The sequence below is a fragment of the Heteronotia binoei genome, chromosome 20, assembly GCF_032191835.1.
Source record: "Heteronotia binoei isolate CCM8104 ecotype False Entrance Well chromosome 20, APGP_CSIRO_Hbin_v1, whole genome shotgun sequence".
NCBI lineage: Eukaryota > Metazoa > Chordata > Lepidosauria > Squamata > Gekkonidae > Heteronotia > Heteronotia binoei.
In genome coordinates this window covers 38,201,421-38,218,004 of record NC_083242.1, presented here as the reverse complement: position 1 = coordinate 38,218,004, position 16,584 = coordinate 38,201,421, and the positions used below count along the sequence as shown (strand labels likewise).

Below are 16,584 nucleotides of genomic sequence, written 5' to 3'. Positions count from 1 at the left end.
CACATGGTTTTATTGTATACTGTATTTACATGTTGTGAGCCGCCCTGAGCCTGCTTGCGGGGAGGGCGGGATACAAATAAAAAGTATTATTATTATTATTATTATTATTATTATTATTATTATTATTATTATTATTATTATTATCAGTGTTCCCTCTAAGCTGAGTTAGTGCGAGCCAGTTCACAGTTTTTGTAGCCTCTGGCTCACACGTTTTTGTCTTAGCTCATGAAAAATGGCCCCAGAGCAAGCTCGTCGATGCAGGAGCTCACACCTTTCATGCCAGCAGCTCACGAAGTAGAATTTCTGCTCCCAAGACTCCGCAGCTTAACCCTAACCCTAACATTGGTTTGGATAAGCGTTTATTGTAAGGCAGGATACATGGAGTCAGTGTCGAAACTGACACACAACTGCTATGCACTGGCTCTATGCCCTTGCTAGGACAGTTACCAGCGCACCTCAATTGAGGGCCCGAAGACCGTTTAAACTTAGTGGCTCCGAATCAAGCAGGCATTCACTGCAAAGCATCCTATGAGACATGCCCAGATAGGACCCATAGCCTGGGTGCCCGGCAGTTTCTCAGCTCTTGAGAGGTAGGCAGTTAAGACTAACAAAAATGGTGTCCAGGTGTCTGAAGAAGTGAGTGGCGATTCACAAAAGCTCCTTCCCGGAGGACTGTGGCTCTCTTCTCTTCCTGCCCTCCTTCCGTTGGCACAGAGAGGAGACCAGGCTAGAAGGGTAATGAATGAAATGAAATGACACATGGGGCAGCTGCCACGCCCAGCAATGCAGAGTGGGTTGGGGGAGCTTCCCCCCCCCCGCACCCGTAACTGCCTTCTCCTCCTCCCCGTGTCTCTTCCCAGGGGGGAAGAAGGGCCATGAAGTGGGGGCTGCTCATTCTCCCCTCCCTGGCTGCTCTGCTGCACGCAGCCAGCGCCTTGCGGATCTGTGCCTTCAACATCCAGACTTTTGGGGACAACAAAGCGGACAATGAAGTCGTCACAAAGGTCATTGTTAAGGTGAGTGCGGGCCTGGGAGGGGGGAGATGAAGCTGGAGCCCCTCCACCTGCCCTTCTGTGAGAACAGACTGGTTGGAAACAAAGAGGGGCTGGGCTCCAACACTGTACCTCTCAACTCCCCCCACCACAAGCCCCCAGAAGAGGGTGGGGAAAAACACATTCTGCACATTCCCCAAGGGACTGTCTTCACCCTGCCTCTGACGAGAGGCGAGAAGGAAGAATCAAGCGGACACACAGACACACCAAGGCTGCCAACATTCAGTGCTGGAGAGTCCACCCTCCAAAGTTTTCTGCAGGGGGACTGACCTTTGCAGTCTGAGGACTGGCTGTGATTCCAGGAGTTCTCCAGGTCCCACCTGGAGGCTGCTGGCATCCCAAACACACCCCCATCCTGAAAATGAGGAGGCAAATGGAAGCCACTGGGAGGCCCATCACGAGGGCTGGTAGGACCACAGAGACACAAATCCCCACTTCACTGGCCCCACAGCCCCCTCTCAGCCTCACATGGAGGAGGCGGAGGAGGGAAATGTGTTGGCTGAGGGGAGATATTAAAACACGCAGGGAAAGAGCACCCCACCCCCCAGGCGCACTAACCCACTGCTCGTCCCTGAACACGTGTGCTCGTTCCAGATCCTCTCCCGCTACGACATCGCTCTGGTGCAAGAGGTGCGTGACTCAGACCTCAGTGCTGTCACCACCTTGATGGAGCAGCTCAACAGGTGCGTCAAAGGACATGGTGGGAGGGGCAGGCAGAAGCTCAACTGGTGTGCCATGGAAAACTGCAGAAAGGGCAGGCAGAAATTCAACAGGGGCGCCAAGTGGCATTAGAACAGGTCAAAGGAAGTCCTTCTTCACCCGAATAGCCATTCACGAATGGAATTCAGTGCTGCCGGAAGTGGTGGTGGCTGCAAGCACAGACAGCTTCAGGAGGGGGCTAGGTCAACATCTGGAGCAGAGGTCCATCAGTGGTTATTAGCTGCAAGGTATAAATGGAGCACTCTGCCGGGGGCAGGGATTCTCTGTCTTCTTGGTGCTGCGGGGGGGGGGGGGTGCAACAGTGGGAGGGCTTCTGAAGTTCTGGCCCCCTGATGGCACCTGGGTTTGGGCAACTGTGTTGGACTGGATGTGCCATTGGCTTCTCAAGTTCTTATCGTGGGACAGGCAGACAGAAGCTCAACAGGTGCGCCAAGGGAGCTGGTGGGAGGGGCAAACGGAAGCACAGTATGGGGCCTTTCTTTCCCCCGTGTCTTGCTTGAGCCTGGATTCTGCACCACACAAAGTCTGTCCCAGCCAAACATCCTAACTTGTACAACCCCCAGAAAAGGACCGAGAGAATGGGAAGGAAGGAGGCGTGGTCCAGCCCGATCAGCTTGGCTCTGAGTCAGCAGATGGTTAGAGCTTCCTCTTTGGTTAACCATTAGGGAATTAACCAGCTCTCCCTTAACTAGAAGGAGGGCCCCTCTCTGGGGTAGCTCCTCTCTCCAGCCAGGCCACCGTGTGCTTCCCTGGGCGAATATGCCAACTTCCTCATGCCCAGAAGGCACCTGCTCAGGCCTGACTTGGGTTGGAAGGGCTGTTGGCCCACGGAAGAGAGGCTGGCCTGTAGCTCAGCAGCTGCGGGGGAGTGGGGGAGGAGAGGAGGAGTTGGTCTGCTGGGCAAGGGAAGGGAAGGGACTTGCAGCCCCCCGCCCACCTTCTCCCTCTCACCCCACAGAGCCTCCAAGAACTCCTACGAATACATCATCAGTGAGCCGCTTGGGCGGGAGAAATACAAGGAGATGTACCTCTTCATCTACAGGTACGGAACCAACTTTGGCTAGCTCCCCCCCCCCCCCCCATTTAAGAGTAAATTCATTGGGCTGGTGCAAAGCCCTTGAGTCCTCCTCCTCTTAGCTTGGTCCGTGGTACTCTGGAGTCCCACCAGTAACAGAGGCACAGAGGCAGTGGATCCCGTGGGAAGGGCAAAAAGCAGCGGCTGCAATATTGCAAAGCGGGAGCTGCTGGTGGCCCAATGGCAGAGCCCCTGCTTGGCAGGCAGAAGGTCACCCCCTGGCAGCAGCTCCAGTTAGAAGGACCAGGCAGAAGGGGATGGGAAGAGAGCGGCTGCCAGCCTGAGTAGGAGCCCGATGGATTCTGGGGGATGGTCTGATTCAGGATCAAGCAGCTTCACAGGAGGCTTCAATTAGTTTGTGCTGGGGGGGGGGGTCACCCTTGATGGGTGCAGGACCCGTTCTTGAGCCCAGTCACACAAGTGACCCCCGCCCAGGCAGCCCCCCAAGAGGGCCTGCTCTGGCTGGCAGCCTCAGCGACGCTGGAGGCGATTGGTGTCACTTTGATGCCTGGCCCCTCTTCTGCCTGGATCTGGCCAGCAGGAGACGAGAGACATTCCTGGGTCAGAGGGCCTAACCCGAACCCTTGACACACACACCCCCCCCGCCCCCCACAGGCTGTCTGGCTTCCTGGCAGAAGGCTTCTGCACACCCCACCCCAGAAGAGCAGCACTGACAGCAGGCAGGCTAGACAGAACATTGCATTACTCTTGAAAAGCGCCTCTGCTTTCTCTCCAGGCCCGAGAGCGTCTCTCCCGAAGCCCAGTACCAGTATCCCAACCGCGACAACGCCTTCAGCAGAGCCCCCTTCATCGTGAAGTTCTCGGTTCCCAACTCCAGTGAGCCAGGGGGCTGCAAGGACACCCCTCCTTCTCCCCGCTCCCCACAGGGTCTGCACCTGCCCTCAGGTGCCGGGGGAGGGGGCAGGAGGACACCGCTGGAAGCAGAACGCAGCAGGCGGGCAGAGGGGGACTCTGGAGGGCTCTGCCCTTCTGGGGCTCTGGGAACACAAGCAAGGGGTGCCGCCTTCTAACTCTGGTTCTCTCGCAGAGGGGGAGCCACTGATCCTGGTGCCTCTTCACACCCCTCCGAGCGAAGCCGTGGCCGAAATAGATGCCCTCTACGACGTCTACCTGAAGGTCATAGACAAATGGGGAACTGACGTAAGTGGCCAGGTGCGGAGGGGGATGGAGAAGCAGCCCCCCCCCCAGCCGTGCCTCATTCACAGACCACTCTTTAGTGGTGGAAAGCAGAGGATCTTGGGTGCGAGTTAAGCCTTGAGAAGGGATGTGGGAGGGACCCCTCGATACATCACTGCTGGTCTTGTCTGCTCAGACTGGCAGCGCTCTCCAGGGTCTCAGGCAGAGAAGCGTCTTTCGCCTCACCCGTCCTCTTAACTGCGATTGAACCGGGGACCTTCTGCCTGCCAAGCAGAGGCTCCACCCCTGAGCCCCAGACAGTGGCTCTCTCCAGAGTCTCAGGCTGAGGGGTCTTGCATAGCGTCTCCTGCTTGGTCTTTTTAGCTGGAGATGCTGCCGGGGATTGAACCGGGGGCCTTCTGCTTGCCTCCCAGCCAGGGCCCTCCCTTTGTCAATCGCAGCCTACAAGTGGGATTAAAGGGAAACCAGACTAAGTGATAGAGTTGCCAAGTCCAATTCAAGAAATATCTGGGGACTTTGGGGGCGGAGCCAGGAGACATGGGGGCGGAGCCAGGAGCAAGGATGTGACAAGCATAATTGAACTCCAAGGGAGTTCTGGCCATCACATTTAAAGGGACAGCACACCTTTTAAAATGCCTTCCTTCCATAGGAAATAATGAAAGCTAGGGGCACCTTCTTTTTGGGGCTCGTAGAATTGGACCCCCTGGTCCAATCCTTTTGAAACCTGGGAGGTATTTTGGGGAGAGGCACTGGATGCTATACTGAAAATTTGGCACCTCTACCTAAAAAAACAGCTCTCCCAGAGCCCCCGATACCCATGGATCAATTCCCCATCATTCCCTATGGGAATCGTTCATGGAGGTGCATAATGGCTGTGGGGGTGGAGCTTCCCCCGCCGGCCAGCTGGCTGGGGGAGGGGGGGAGCCTGTAAAACCAGGGGATCCCCCGCTGGGACCTGGGGATTGGGAGGCCTAAGTGAAGCGAGCCCCCTGGGCCCCTGCCCTGCCCTGGATGAGATGAACCCCACAGTAGGGCTTCTCTGGATTCAGTCCTGGGGTCCCCAGGCTGAGCAGCACCTCCCCCCTTCTTCCCTGGGCAGAACATGATGTTTCTCGGAGATTTCAACGCCGACTGCAGCTATGTGGGGAAAAAGGACTGGGCCTCCATCCGCCTGCGTACCAGTGATGTCTTCAAGTGGCTCATCTCCGACTCCGCAGACACCACTGTGGGCCAGTCGGACTGTGCCTATGACAGGTAGGGTGGCCAACCTCCAGGCAGCAGCTGGAGATCTCCCAGAGTTACAACAGAGATCTGTTCCTCAGAGAAAATGGCTGCTTTGGAGGGGGGGGGGGCTCTAGAGCATTGTACCCTGCTGAAGCCCCTCCCTTCCCCAGACCTCACCTTCTGCAGGCGTCACTCCCAAATCTCCAGGAATTTCCCAACCTGGAGGGCCACAACAATCCCTTTGAGCCTCTCCAGGAGGTTCACCAGTGTGTCTCTGTCACTGGCTCTTTGCTGACTCTCTAGCTTACAGTGGCCATGTTCTGGTGGACAGGCTGCAGGATCCACACCTGGAAGACGCACTCCGCCTGTGCCCTTTTGCCTTCCAGGATCGTCGTGAGCGGCTCAAAGCTGAGGAAGCGGATTGACCCCAAATCTCCCAAGGTGTTTAACTTCCAGACTGCCTTCAAGCTGAGCCAGGAAGAGGTGGGTCTTTCTCCTCCAGGATGGATCGATTTAGATCACCAAAGGGCCCATCGAAGCAGCTCATTTCAATGGCTTCTTCTTCAGCTTTCCGTTTCTTGCCTTTCCTGATGGGCTGCCAGAGCAATTAAAGCATAGCTTCGCATTCAAGAGCTCCCAAAGGAGGGGATGAAGGCAGTTGATTCTGGAGAGCCTCTGCCAGTCTGAGCAGACAATACTGACTTGGATGGACCTGTTGGCTGAACCCTGTGTATTCTTGCCACCTCTTCCTGATCTCTTCTACTTCTGTTATGTCCCTACCATTTTTGTCCTTTATCATGGTCATCTTTGCATGAAACGTTCCCTTGATTTCTCCAATGTTCTTGTAGAGATCTCTTGTCCTTCCCATTCTATTATTTGCCTCTACTGCATTGCATTGTTCCTTCAGGAAAGCCTCCTTTTCTCTCCTTACTGTTCTCTGAAAACCTGCATTCAGTTGGGTGAATTTTTCTTTTTCACCTTTGCCTTTCGCTACCTAATCTTAAATAGGGACACACACAGCCTGGCCCAACAAGGTCTCATTTATGTCAGATCTGGCCCTCATGACAAATGAGTTTGACACCCTTGCTGCTGTAGGGAGTTGAACTGGGGACCTCCTGCGTGCCAAGCAGAGGCTCTGCCCCTGAGCCACCAGGGCCCCTTCCCATGAAGCTCAGGCCAAGGTCTTCCCCATCCCCTCCTGCCTGGCCCTTTTGAACTGGAGCTGCTGCTGCTGCTGGGGACTGAAGGGGGGGGGGAGGGACCTTCTGCCACCACAGCCCCTCCCCAATGCAGCGTGACGATCCCCAGAAGGGTCCCGCCTCACCAGCTGCCCTGCTTTTTCTCCTTGTGTCCTTCCTTGCAGGCTCTGGCCATCAGCGACCATTTCCCAGTGGAGGTGACCTTGGACTCTCCGTGAGGGTCCCGGACTTCTCGGGCCAAGGAAGGTTGAAGCGTTGCAGCCACGGCTGGACCTCCGATGTGGGTGGTGTCTTCGCTCTGCTGCTTTGTGGCCATCCCACCCTTCCAGCTTTCCAAGGTCTCGCTGGGTCGTGAAGCAAGCCCAGGAGCCCAGGAGTTGTGGGCCAGGACGGCCGACGGCCATTTCTCTCCCTCCTAGCAAACTCTGGCTTCCAGTCCCATCACAACACTGCGAATTTACAGCCTGCATTTCTCAGTGCTGGAATCCATCCTATTGCACAGAAGGGATTGATCTGTCGAATGCACAAAGCTGCCTTATACTGAATCAGCCCCCCGTCGGCCCCTCCAAGTCAGTCTTGCCTACTCAGACTGGCAGCAGCCTGGTCCTTTTTGTTGGGGATGCCGGGGACTGAACCTGGGACCTCCTGTGTACCAACCAGAGGCTCTTACCCCTGCGCTACACCCCTCCCTTTCAATAATAATAGCTCTGGCTTTATCTAGATCAGAGATGGCCAAACTGTGGCTCAGGAGCCACATGTGGCTCTTTCACACGTGTGGCTCTTGAAGCCCCCACTGCTCTGTCGGCCAACTTGGAAAAGGCTTTTGTCTCTTTAAATCGCTTCTCCAAGCCAAGCCATCTAAAGTTGCTTTCTACCCACCTCTCCCTCCCCCATCTATTTTCCTTCCTCCCTCCCTCTGTCTTGTGGTTCTAAAGTATCTGACATTCATGTCTTGTGGGTCTCAAACAACTGAAGTTTATTCTATGTGGCTCTTACATTAACCAAGTTTGGCCACACCCGATCTAGATCATAAAAGCCATTTCATGGGCTTGTTGACTTTCAACGCTCAGCTCACTCTACAGCTTTGGGCAGCATTTTCCGGTGCCATCCTTTCATCTTGCAAGTGTTTCGTCCTCTCAGAAGATAATAAGCGGCACTATTGACTCATTTGGCAGCACCGACCTATGAAGGAAGGCTGGATGTTGGCCAGTGAGATCTTTTAATTCTCCTAATCGTTTTTTGATTGCAAAAGCAAAGGGAGACAGGCCAGTTTTTCAAGGAAGAGGAATCAGGTCACCTCTTGGGGCAAGAAGCACTTGCAGGCTGGAGCTGGTGCGCCGATGTGGTCTTTCAAGCTACCTCAATGAAACTCTCCGCCCAGCCTCCACCCCCACAGCTCTGGCCTCCGCTGCTCCCATTGGCATTCATGAGGAGGCCCAATCGTTGACATCCTGTGGAACCTGAACTCGGTATGACTTACTTCTGAATAAGCATATCTAGGATCAGGCTTTTACATGCAAGCTTAGCTTCAGCCAACTGTAACACAACTCTTGTGTTTCGAATAAAAACCTATGTGAGTTCACGGCAAAGTGTCAGGCATTCCAGACTGTGTGTTCTTTTCCTTTACAGGCTGGAGTTGTTGCTCTGAGTTCGATGGCTTGAAAGGTCCCCCACACACCCCTCTTTTCCCTTTGGGAATCAGCCCGTCACAGTTCAAGCCAGCTGTTTGAAATCTTAGAACAGCGAGGATTTCACTCAGTCTGTGGGGTGGTGGGAAAGACATACGGGGGAAAAATTAAAGAGAGAGGGAAAAATCAGGTCTCCTCCTGGCTCTCCTCCCTGTTAGCCTTTGGTTTCCAGCCCGGAATCCCAGGGCAGCTATGATAAGCGGCCCCCTCACAGCTGGTTCCCCTTCCCCACCTTCCAAATCTGAGTCAGCAGCCAAGTGTAAAGTCCACACAAGCATCCTTTTCCTCCCCCCCTCCCCCAGTCACTCAAGACCGAGAGGACAGGACAGAGGCCTCAAGCAAACCATCTTTCCACACAATTCCCACTACTAACCCCATCTCCATCCCTCCCTAATTTGGGGGCAACTAAGAAGGACCAAGCAACTCCCAAAAGCTCTGGAGGGGATTGGTGCGGATCAGGATCCTGAAGACTCCAGTTTAAACCCCCCACTCTGCCAGGGAAGCTTGCTGGGTGACCCTGGGCCAGTCACACACTCCAGCTCCATGCTTTTAACCCCCTTTGGAGGAAAAAAAGGTAACGGTAGTCCCCTGTGCAAGCACCAGTTGTTTCCGACTCTGGGGTGATGTCACATCAGGATGTTTTCATGGCAGACTTTTTTACGGGGTGGTTTGCCATTGCCTTCCCCAGTCAGCTACACTTTCCCCCCAGCAAGCTGGGTGCTCATTTTACTGACCTAGGAAAGATGGAAGGCTGAGTCAACCTTGAGCCGGCTACCTGAACCCAGCTTCTGCTGGGATCGAACTCAGGTCGTGAGCAGAGCTTAGGACTGCAGTACTGCAGCTTTACCACTCTGCGCCAAGGGGCATAAACACCCTCTGGCCCCCTTCCCAGCCAATTTCCTAACTGATTCTGGTAGAAAGACGTCCCTTTGGTGAATTATGGCTACTCGGGAGACCAACTATTCCGTGTAAGGGCGAGGTGTGTGTGTCTGAATAGTCCAAACATCATAGAATTTCCCTTTATCAATCACGTTGCCCTGGTCCAAAATAATAAAAAAAACCTGCTTGAACATTAAAAGAATTCACGAACAATGCTAAAATAAAACTTATGCAAACATCTTTACAGAATGACTGCAGAACAAATATTCTTTTGAGCGCAGAACTGGATTATTCCACGGTAGGATGCAGGTATCCCAGGCAGCAGCGGAGATCCAAGTGTGACCTAATCACAACTAAAGAGGGAGATTCTCTTGAGGGCTCCTGGTCTGTTTGCCGCCAATAGACAGCTCAGGTCTGCCCCCTGCAAGGGCAATGCCGTGCCAGGGCCTCTATCCAGCAGCAGGGTACCAGCAGCAACGGAAAAGGCAGCAAGGGCCGGGAGCAGACACACAACACACCAACTGGGGAGTCTCGGTGGAATGTGGCCAGTTTCTCTCTCCCCACCCCTCCCGCGGCTGAGAGGCTGTGTGCCAGCAGCTACTGGCAGGAAGACAGGAGCCCCTGTTCGAACAGTTACCTTTATTGACAGTTCACATTCTGTTAAACTCACTCATTTAAGAGAACTCCTGCCCGGCCCCGAGAGATCCCTCCTCCCGGGATCCAAAGTCCAGGCAAAAGGCACCACAGCAGAAAAAGGCACGGAGGTTTCTGGGCTGGCAACGCTGGAGCCCCCCTCCCCGCTCCATCGCCAGCCTGGCCGGCAGCTCCTCAGCCAGCTTAGGCCTTCCTCTGTTTCAGCATCTCAATGTACATCTGGAGGGACTTCTGGATGGAGTCTCTGGAGATGAAGTCGACAAAGTTCTGGATGTCGGAGTCCCGATGCTTGTGCAGGCGCTCCACCGCCTTCTTCCGCATCATCGACTTGGTGATCTGACGGGCGTGATCTAGCAGCAGAGGGCGGAAGTCGGTGGGATCAAGCGGCTGGTTTCCCCCCACACCCCACCCCACCCCAGCTCAAGAAGGGCGGAATGTGGAATATTCCAGCGCCATCTCTAATTAGTTGACTCCTGTTTTGTTTTAAATTTTATGTATAGATGCATTATTACAGTGGGGGAGAGGAAGATATGCAAATCAAACAAATGAACTGAAAATAAATCCTTCTCCTTCCACAACTCCCGCACCAGCTTCACCCATCCCCTAGCCTCCTGGCTGGCAATGGAAGACAGAGGGGGGCATGAAGTAGTTTCAATAATGGAATCAGCTGCTGGGGAAGCGGTGAGCTCCCCCTCCCTGGCCGTCTTTGAGCAGCAGCTGGACAAACTCTCGTCAGGGGTGCGCTAGGCTGCTCCTGCACTGAGCAGGGGGTGAGGCAAGACGGCCCTTCCAACTCTATGATTCTACATTCCGCAGGAGCGCCAGGCTTGGTCCAATGACCTCCACTTGCCGATCTGCGATGCCCAGGGCTTTTTTTGTAGCAGGAACTCCTTTGCATATTAGGCCACACCCCTCTTATGTAGCCAATCCTCCCGGAGTAGGCCCTGGAATAAGAGCCCTATAAGCCCTTGGAGGATTGGCTACATAAGAGGGGAGTGGCCTAATATGCAAGGAGTTCCTGCTACAAAAAAAGCCCTGACGATGCCTTGAATCTGGGCCCAAAGCCTAACCTGGATCTACTCTGCCCCAGCTGCAGGGATTTAAGCTAACAGGCATGGATTCGACGCCTCCCTCCCTTCCTCTTGTCCCCCCCCCCAGCTTACAACTGCTCTTCTACTAGCTCTCTCTCCGCACCTGGATGGGTGCCCGTGGGGAGGAGGAGAAGCGAGAACCCCCAAGTGGGTTGTAGGGAACCCAACAGGGATGCAAGCGAATGCCCCTCCCCAGCAGCCTTTAGGGAAAAGACGCCAACAGGTCTGCTTCTTCCTTGGCCCCCTCTGAGACACTCTAGGACTGCAAACGAACTCCGAGATGGAGCCCTCCCTGCAGCCCCTCAACAAATAGGTTCTCACTCAGCTCCCCAACCGAGCTTTCCCTCCATGGTCCGTTTGCCCTGGGACCAGCCCCCCCCCCCATGTTTTTATCTCTGCAGAGACACCTGTGGGGATGGGGGGAGGATCCTCTCCTTGCTTCCTCACCTGGAGTGGCCAACCACTGTGCCATCACCTGAGTCGCCGCGCTCTCCATCTTCTCTTCCGGCACCAGCTGATCCACGAGGCCAAGCTTGAGAGCATCAGGTGCGGAGTAGAGGAGGCCGAGCTGCAAGGACCGCTCTGCGGCTCTGTGGCCAACGGTGCTTATCATCACATCTTTGAACCTGGCCACAAGGGACAGATGTTCAGGCAGCGGAAGGCACGGCGCTAGCTAGCCAAGCCTGCACGGGGCCCACGCCAAAAAGGCCTCCTGGCTGCTCCTCCACGGCTGCCCGCACTCCTCCCTCACCAGAAGGGGGCGATGATTCCCAGCTGCGTCTCATTCAGACCAATCCTGTATTTGGGGTTCTCGGCCATGATTCTATAGTCGCACGAGAGGGCCATGAGGCAGCCACCGGCAGGGCTGGAACCCTAGGAGCAGAAAACACACAGTCCACTTGGCCCCAAACAGCACCCTTGGCTCCCCAGGGCACTCTAGGAGCTGCAGAACCTGAACTCTCAAGTTCTCTCCCTGCCCCAGTTCATTTTCCTTTGATTTGAAACACTCTCAAGACAGGAGCATTCTCAAAGTAGCCAGTTCTTTCAATGCAGAGCAAGTGAGCTCCTGAACGCCAGGCCTCACGAGCCACACTGGGGTTCTAAGGACCAAATAGTCACACAAGGTAGCATCCACTTTGTGAGCTGTGAAGAGCACCAAGCACAGGAAGCCCTTTAGAAACAACGCGTTGGCAACTAATTTGGGTGGTGCGTTTTGAAGGCTTTGGGGCAAACCAGTGGCCCGATCCTATCTTGTCTAAAGCAAGCAAACTTGATCACTGAAATGCCCACATGCCATTTGCAACAGACGGCACCGTGTGCGTGTTTTGCCATTTAAGTGGATGGTTTTGGTGACACCCCCCCTTCCCCTGTCCCACCAGCATCCTCTGTCTTTCCCAGCATCTCAGCTGAGTCAGGGTGTGACCCTTCTCGCCCGGAGAGGCCAGGGAACCAAGGGAGCTGGATGTAGCAGAAGTAAACTTGCGTTGATGGCAGCAACCATCGCCAGACGGGAATCGTACAGCTTCAGCCACATCTCCTGCACGGCCTTCCAGAACTCCGCATAGTGCTCCTTGCTTTTGCCGTGCATCTCAGTGATGTCTAGCCCTGCCGAGAAGATTTTGGGGACAACCTGGGAAGAGGGAGAGGAAAGCGTCTCAGGACGTCTCCCTCTGACACCAGGCGACAAAAAGACCTCCTGCACTGTTCAAGCCCCAAAGGAAGGTAAGATCTGGCCACATCCCCTCTCCCCTCCCCAAAGAGCCCTGCATCACCCGCACTTCCCAGACGTGACACGAAGCAACAGAAAGGCAGTCTCTTGGCCTTCACAGCAAGGGGCCACACCTCCTCAAACCAAGTCCCCAGACACCACCTTCCCACCCCAAAACAAATTCCTTCCAAGCCCTGAGCCTTAAAGCAAGACCTGACCGTTCAGCTGCCCAGAATTTTGCAACAAGAGGCTGTGCTGGAACGATAGACGAATACGGCCACCCGCCTGAAACGATCACTCACCTCAGTGCTAATACCCTGCGCAGCTCATCCCTTAAGCTTTTAATTCTTTCAATTAGGCCTGCAGCGCTTTCTAATTGGATCGGCGTCTCCAGTTTCACTTTCAGAGGAGATTTTAAATTAAACCCTGGCTGTTTATCTGTCAACATGGGGAGTGTTCCTTTGCCCATCAGTGGTTGGTTCCTGTTTTAACTGGGTTTTTTTGGAAATGACCCCCCACCCCACCCTTCTCATCTGCCTTAACACAGTACAAATCTGAAGTGAGCCCTGGCACCAGAAACCTGGCCCTGGAATTGCTACTCTCTCTGGTGCCCTGGGACTCCTGGCTGGATGGCCCAGGGCAGCCCAACTTGGAAGCTAAGCAGAGTCGCCCCTGGTCAGTCTTTGGATGGGAGACCACCCAGGAAGCCCAGGGTCGCTCTGCAGAGGAAGGCAATGGCACATCTGCCTTCCCTCCTTGGCACATTTAAGAGAAGGTTCTTCCTTTCCCATCCATGTCCGAACTACGCTCCATAGTGGCCACCTTCACAGGGGCCCAGAAAACCCAACGGCCGGCCACTAAGTCCGCTCACGAAGATGGGAAGACCGACTGCAACAGCAGAAGCAGCAGAGGAACATTTCCCACCAACCGCTACTGGCCCAGAAGAGCCGTATCCCTGTATGGGATCTGTACCGAGGTCAGGATGATCCCCCGGCAGGCCTTGTCGTTCTCCAGCTTCTCCAGGCTTATCGAGAATTCCGTCAGCAGCTCCAGGCTCAGGCTGTTCACCGGGGGGCTCTTCAGCTTCATGACGGCCACCCCTAAGCGACACGACACACAGTCAGCAGCGGAGAACAACAGAAGAGCGTCGCTTCTGCAAAAGAGCACTCTCCCGGCCGCCTGGCACATGCACAAGGCTGCCTTCCCCACAATCAGACCCATCCAGGTCAGTCTTGTCTACTCAGTCTGGCAGCAGCTCTCTCCTGGGTCTCAGGCGGAGAAGGGTCTTTCCCATCACCTTCTGCCTGCCCCTTTTAACTGGAGATGCTGCTGAGGGCTGAAGCGGAGAGCTTGCCAAACCCCTCCCCACGCCTTGGTCCTTTGGCAGTCTAATTCTTCCATCATTTTAGACACTTTCCAGAGTTATGGGATGAGGGCTGGCAACACAATGAGAAAGCATGCCCTCTATAAGCTAACAAAGCCGGAATGTTACCTAGTTTTATGGCACTTCACACCTACAACAGTAGTCTGCTTTTTATCACCCTCCAGTGTTGTTTTCAGCCCTGCTTTGTTCTAACACTAACAAACACAGACCCCTATTTGTGATTCTTTTAATCTGCTAAAAACATTCCCATGATTCCACATACCAACTCCCTGCCCACTTATATTAAGAATTGCTGCTTGCCAGTCCCATTTTGTCTGATGAACTCTGCTTAAGAGCACACAAAAGCTTACATTCTGATTAAAAACTTAGTTGGTCTTAAAGGTACACTTGTCTACTGCTTTGTTACAATGGAACTCTGCGTAGGGTACCCTGAGTATCACGGGCAAGGGGGAAGGGATCGCATCCCTGCTGTATATGGATTGTCATCCTCAAAGCAAATGTATAGCACACCTTTCTGAGCGGTCAAGGCAGCTTGCTGCAACTGCGGGGACCTCTTTGCAGCCTGCTTGCTTACTAATATGCCCCTGGACACAGAGGAGAGGCAGAAGGAGGTGGGTTCCTCCTTTCCAAAATGAAACCCATGCAACGTGGCTGTTTTTGCCTTCTATGTTTCTGAGCAATTCAGTGAAAAGTGAGCCGGGCTGCTTGTCAGCCCAAGGAGGTTCAAAGGGCGCCGGCAAGAGTGTGTGTTTGTGCACCTGGAAGTTATGGCGACCTCCGCTGGGAGCCTGGAGGATATTCAGGGAGGTGGCGGAATAAAGCCTGCCCTGCCCTCCTGAATGCTGGTATTCCAAGAAGGTCTCCCATCCAAGTCCTTGCCAGGGTCAGTCCTGCTTAGCTTCCGAGATCTGATGCAATCACTGGGCTTGCCAGGTCAGGGGGCAAAGGGGACCGGCCTCTTGTACTGCAATGGCTGGAGGCACCAGGGGCCGGCCCTTGCCAGAGATTTCCCAGGGCTGCTTCTAGCCTTGGGAGACCTGGCCGGAGGACCCTTTGAAGCGCTTCAAGGCTGCTTTATGGCTGCTTTTATTATGACTGACGCTTTATGGTTTTACACTTTGCAAGTTGCCTCAAGCAGCCTGGGCTCCCTTCCATAAAGGGTGGCAGGCTTTTCCTGGCCTGTTTCTGTTGTCATCGGTCATGTTCGAGCCCAGCGAAGTTGAATTGTGGCTGCAGAACGACAACTCCTCCCCAGCCGCGCTTGGTTGCAAGAGCCCCTCTAAGCCGTGGAGTCCTGTGAGCAAACATTCTACTTTATGATCTCCTGGCATTCAAGTTGTGTGCATATAAAAACCGTGAGCTAGTTCACACTCACTCCGCTTAGAGGGAAGGAGGAGTCCAGTTGCACCTTGAAGACCGGCAAAGTTTTATTCAGAAATTCAGCTCTCGTGCGCACGCAGACTTCTCCAGATGAGGCGATGGGCTCTGCATGCGCACTAAAGGTGACGTTCTGGATAAAACTTTGCTGGTCTTCAAGGCGATGCTTGACTCCTACTTTGTTCTAGTGCTTCAGACCGACACGGATCTCTCCGCTTCGAGGGAGCCCGGCCTGGTCGGTCTTCAAGGTGCCCCTGCTGGGGCCCTCCAAGCCCCCTCCCGCCCCTCACCGGTGCTCTCGTCCAGCTCCACCAGGACCTTGTCGTTGCTGAAGGGTCGCCTCGCGCCCGCGCCGCTCCACAGCCCTGCAAGACAAAGCAGCCCCGCCGCTGCAAGCCCCTGCTGCTGCTGCCAGCCCCCCCCGGCCCTTGCCCGCCAGCAGCCAGGACGGGGCGGGGCGGGGAGCGGCGGTACCTGCGCGCAGGAGGGGCAGCCGCCGAGCCCACGCCGCCTTGCCCGCCATCTTCGCAGCCAGCCTGCAAGCGGCACGGAGAGCGCGACGAGGTTGCGCAAGAGCGCCGCTCGCTCGCGGGGCTGGACGGGGCGCACGAGCACAGCGCCGCCTCCTCGGCCCCACCCACGGCCCCGGGGAAAGGAGGCGGCCACAAGCGCCGAGCAGTGGAGCCGCCGCCGCCGCCGCCTTCCTGGGCCCGGGGCCTTTGCAAGCCCAGGGCCTCCTCCAGGGCCCCAGCTCCACCAGGAGGCCAGGCCTGGGCGCTCTGCAGAGCGGGGCTCCCGGAAAGCGGGCCGAGGGGCCCCGGGCAGGGCTGGAGGGCGAGCGGGAGACCCAGAGGCCGGCAGCACCTGCAAGGCGCAGCTTTCCGCAGGGAGTCCCGCTCACGTCTCCTGCACAGAGCTGACGGCTCCGAGAAGTTCCTACTCTGCCGCCGCAAATCCTGGTCGTTTGGCAGGTGCTGCTCATTTCTGCTTGCCTTGGACAGTTCGTTGCTTGCACCACCCCGAGTCTGCAGTCCTCGTCCTCCTGCATCGCTCCCGGGTTCTCTGGTGCTGCAGGACGGATTGCATTCTTTTATATGACCCACCTCAGCAAAGAAGGGGGACTCTACATAAATACAAAATGCTGGATTCGAATTCATTAAGTTCAAGGCCTCCCCCCCCCCCATTGTAAGAAGAACCTGTCTGGTTTTGAGCTCGTTTCTCCGTCATCCCTGCGTTGCCTCTCTGACACCCCCCACCCAGAGTGACCGACCGGAGGGCGAATCAAGCGAGAATGGCCCAAAAGACTCCGAAGAAGCCACCGTGTGCGAGTGCACAAGCGCCGTCCAGTCACTTCCAGCTTTTGGTAACCCAATGA

The 16,584-nt window shown here is 55.2% G+C and overlaps 2 protein-coding genes across 2 annotated transcripts; one reads left to right on the top strand and one right to left on the bottom strand.

Annotated features, from left to right (window-relative positions):
* Positions 1–875: 875 nt before the first annotated feature.
* Positions 876–7,712, top strand: DNASE1L2 (deoxyribonuclease 1 like 2). Its single transcript, XM_060260730.1, has 8 exons — positions 876–1,016; positions 1,647–1,735; positions 2,731–2,814; positions 3,584–3,684; positions 3,896–4,008; positions 5,105–5,259; positions 5,616–5,712; positions 6,593–7,712. The coding sequence occupies exons 1-8, from the start codon at positions 876–878 to the stop codon at positions 6,644–6,646; spliced, it is 834 nt and encodes a 277-aa protein (XP_060116713.1). The 3' UTR covers positions 6,647–7,712.
* A 1,907-nt stretch (positions 7,713–9,619) lies between these two features.
* Positions 9,620–16,366, bottom strand: ECI1 (enoyl-CoA delta isomerase 1). Its single transcript, XM_060260654.1, has 7 exons — positions 15,847–16,366; positions 15,500–15,745; positions 13,421–13,548; positions 12,224–12,370; positions 11,492–11,613; positions 11,188–11,366; positions 9,620–9,999 (listed from the first exon to the last, which is right to left on the bottom strand). Exons 1-7 carry the CDS (start codon positions 16,364–16,366, stop codon positions 9,833–9,835), a joined length of 1,509 nt encoding a protein of 502 aa, XP_060116637.1. The 3' UTR covers positions 9,620–9,832.
* Positions 16,367–16,584: the final 218 nt, after the last annotated feature.

Excerpts from the sequence above, each read along its gene's own strand:
- ECI1 (XM_060260654.1), bottom strand. The coding sequence starts at position 16,366 with ATGAATTCGAATCCAGCATTTTGTATTTATGTAGAGTCCCCCTTCTTT. Across the intron at positions 13,549-15,499 it reads GGAGCTGGACGAGAGCACCG|GGGTGGCCGTCATGAAGCTG; the intron begins GTGAGGGGCGGG and ends CGTGTCGCTTAG. Across the intron at positions 12,371-13,420 it reads GGGGGATCATCCTGACCTCG|GTTGTCCCCAAAATCTTCTC; the intron begins GTACAGATCCCA and ends CCCTCTTCCCAG.
- DNASE1L2 (XM_060260730.1), top strand. The coding sequence starts at position 876 with ATGAAGTGGGGGCTGCTCATTCTCCCCTCCCTGGCTGCTCTGCTGCAC. Across the intron at positions 3,685-3,895 it reads GTTCTCGGTTCCCAACTCCA|AGGGGGAGCCACTGATCCTG; the intron begins GTGAGCCAGGGG and ends GTTCTCTCGCAG. Across the intron at positions 4,009-5,104 it reads TAGACAAATGGGGAACTGAC|AACATGATGTTTCTCGGAGA; the intron begins GTAAGTGGCCAG and ends TTCCCTGGGCAG.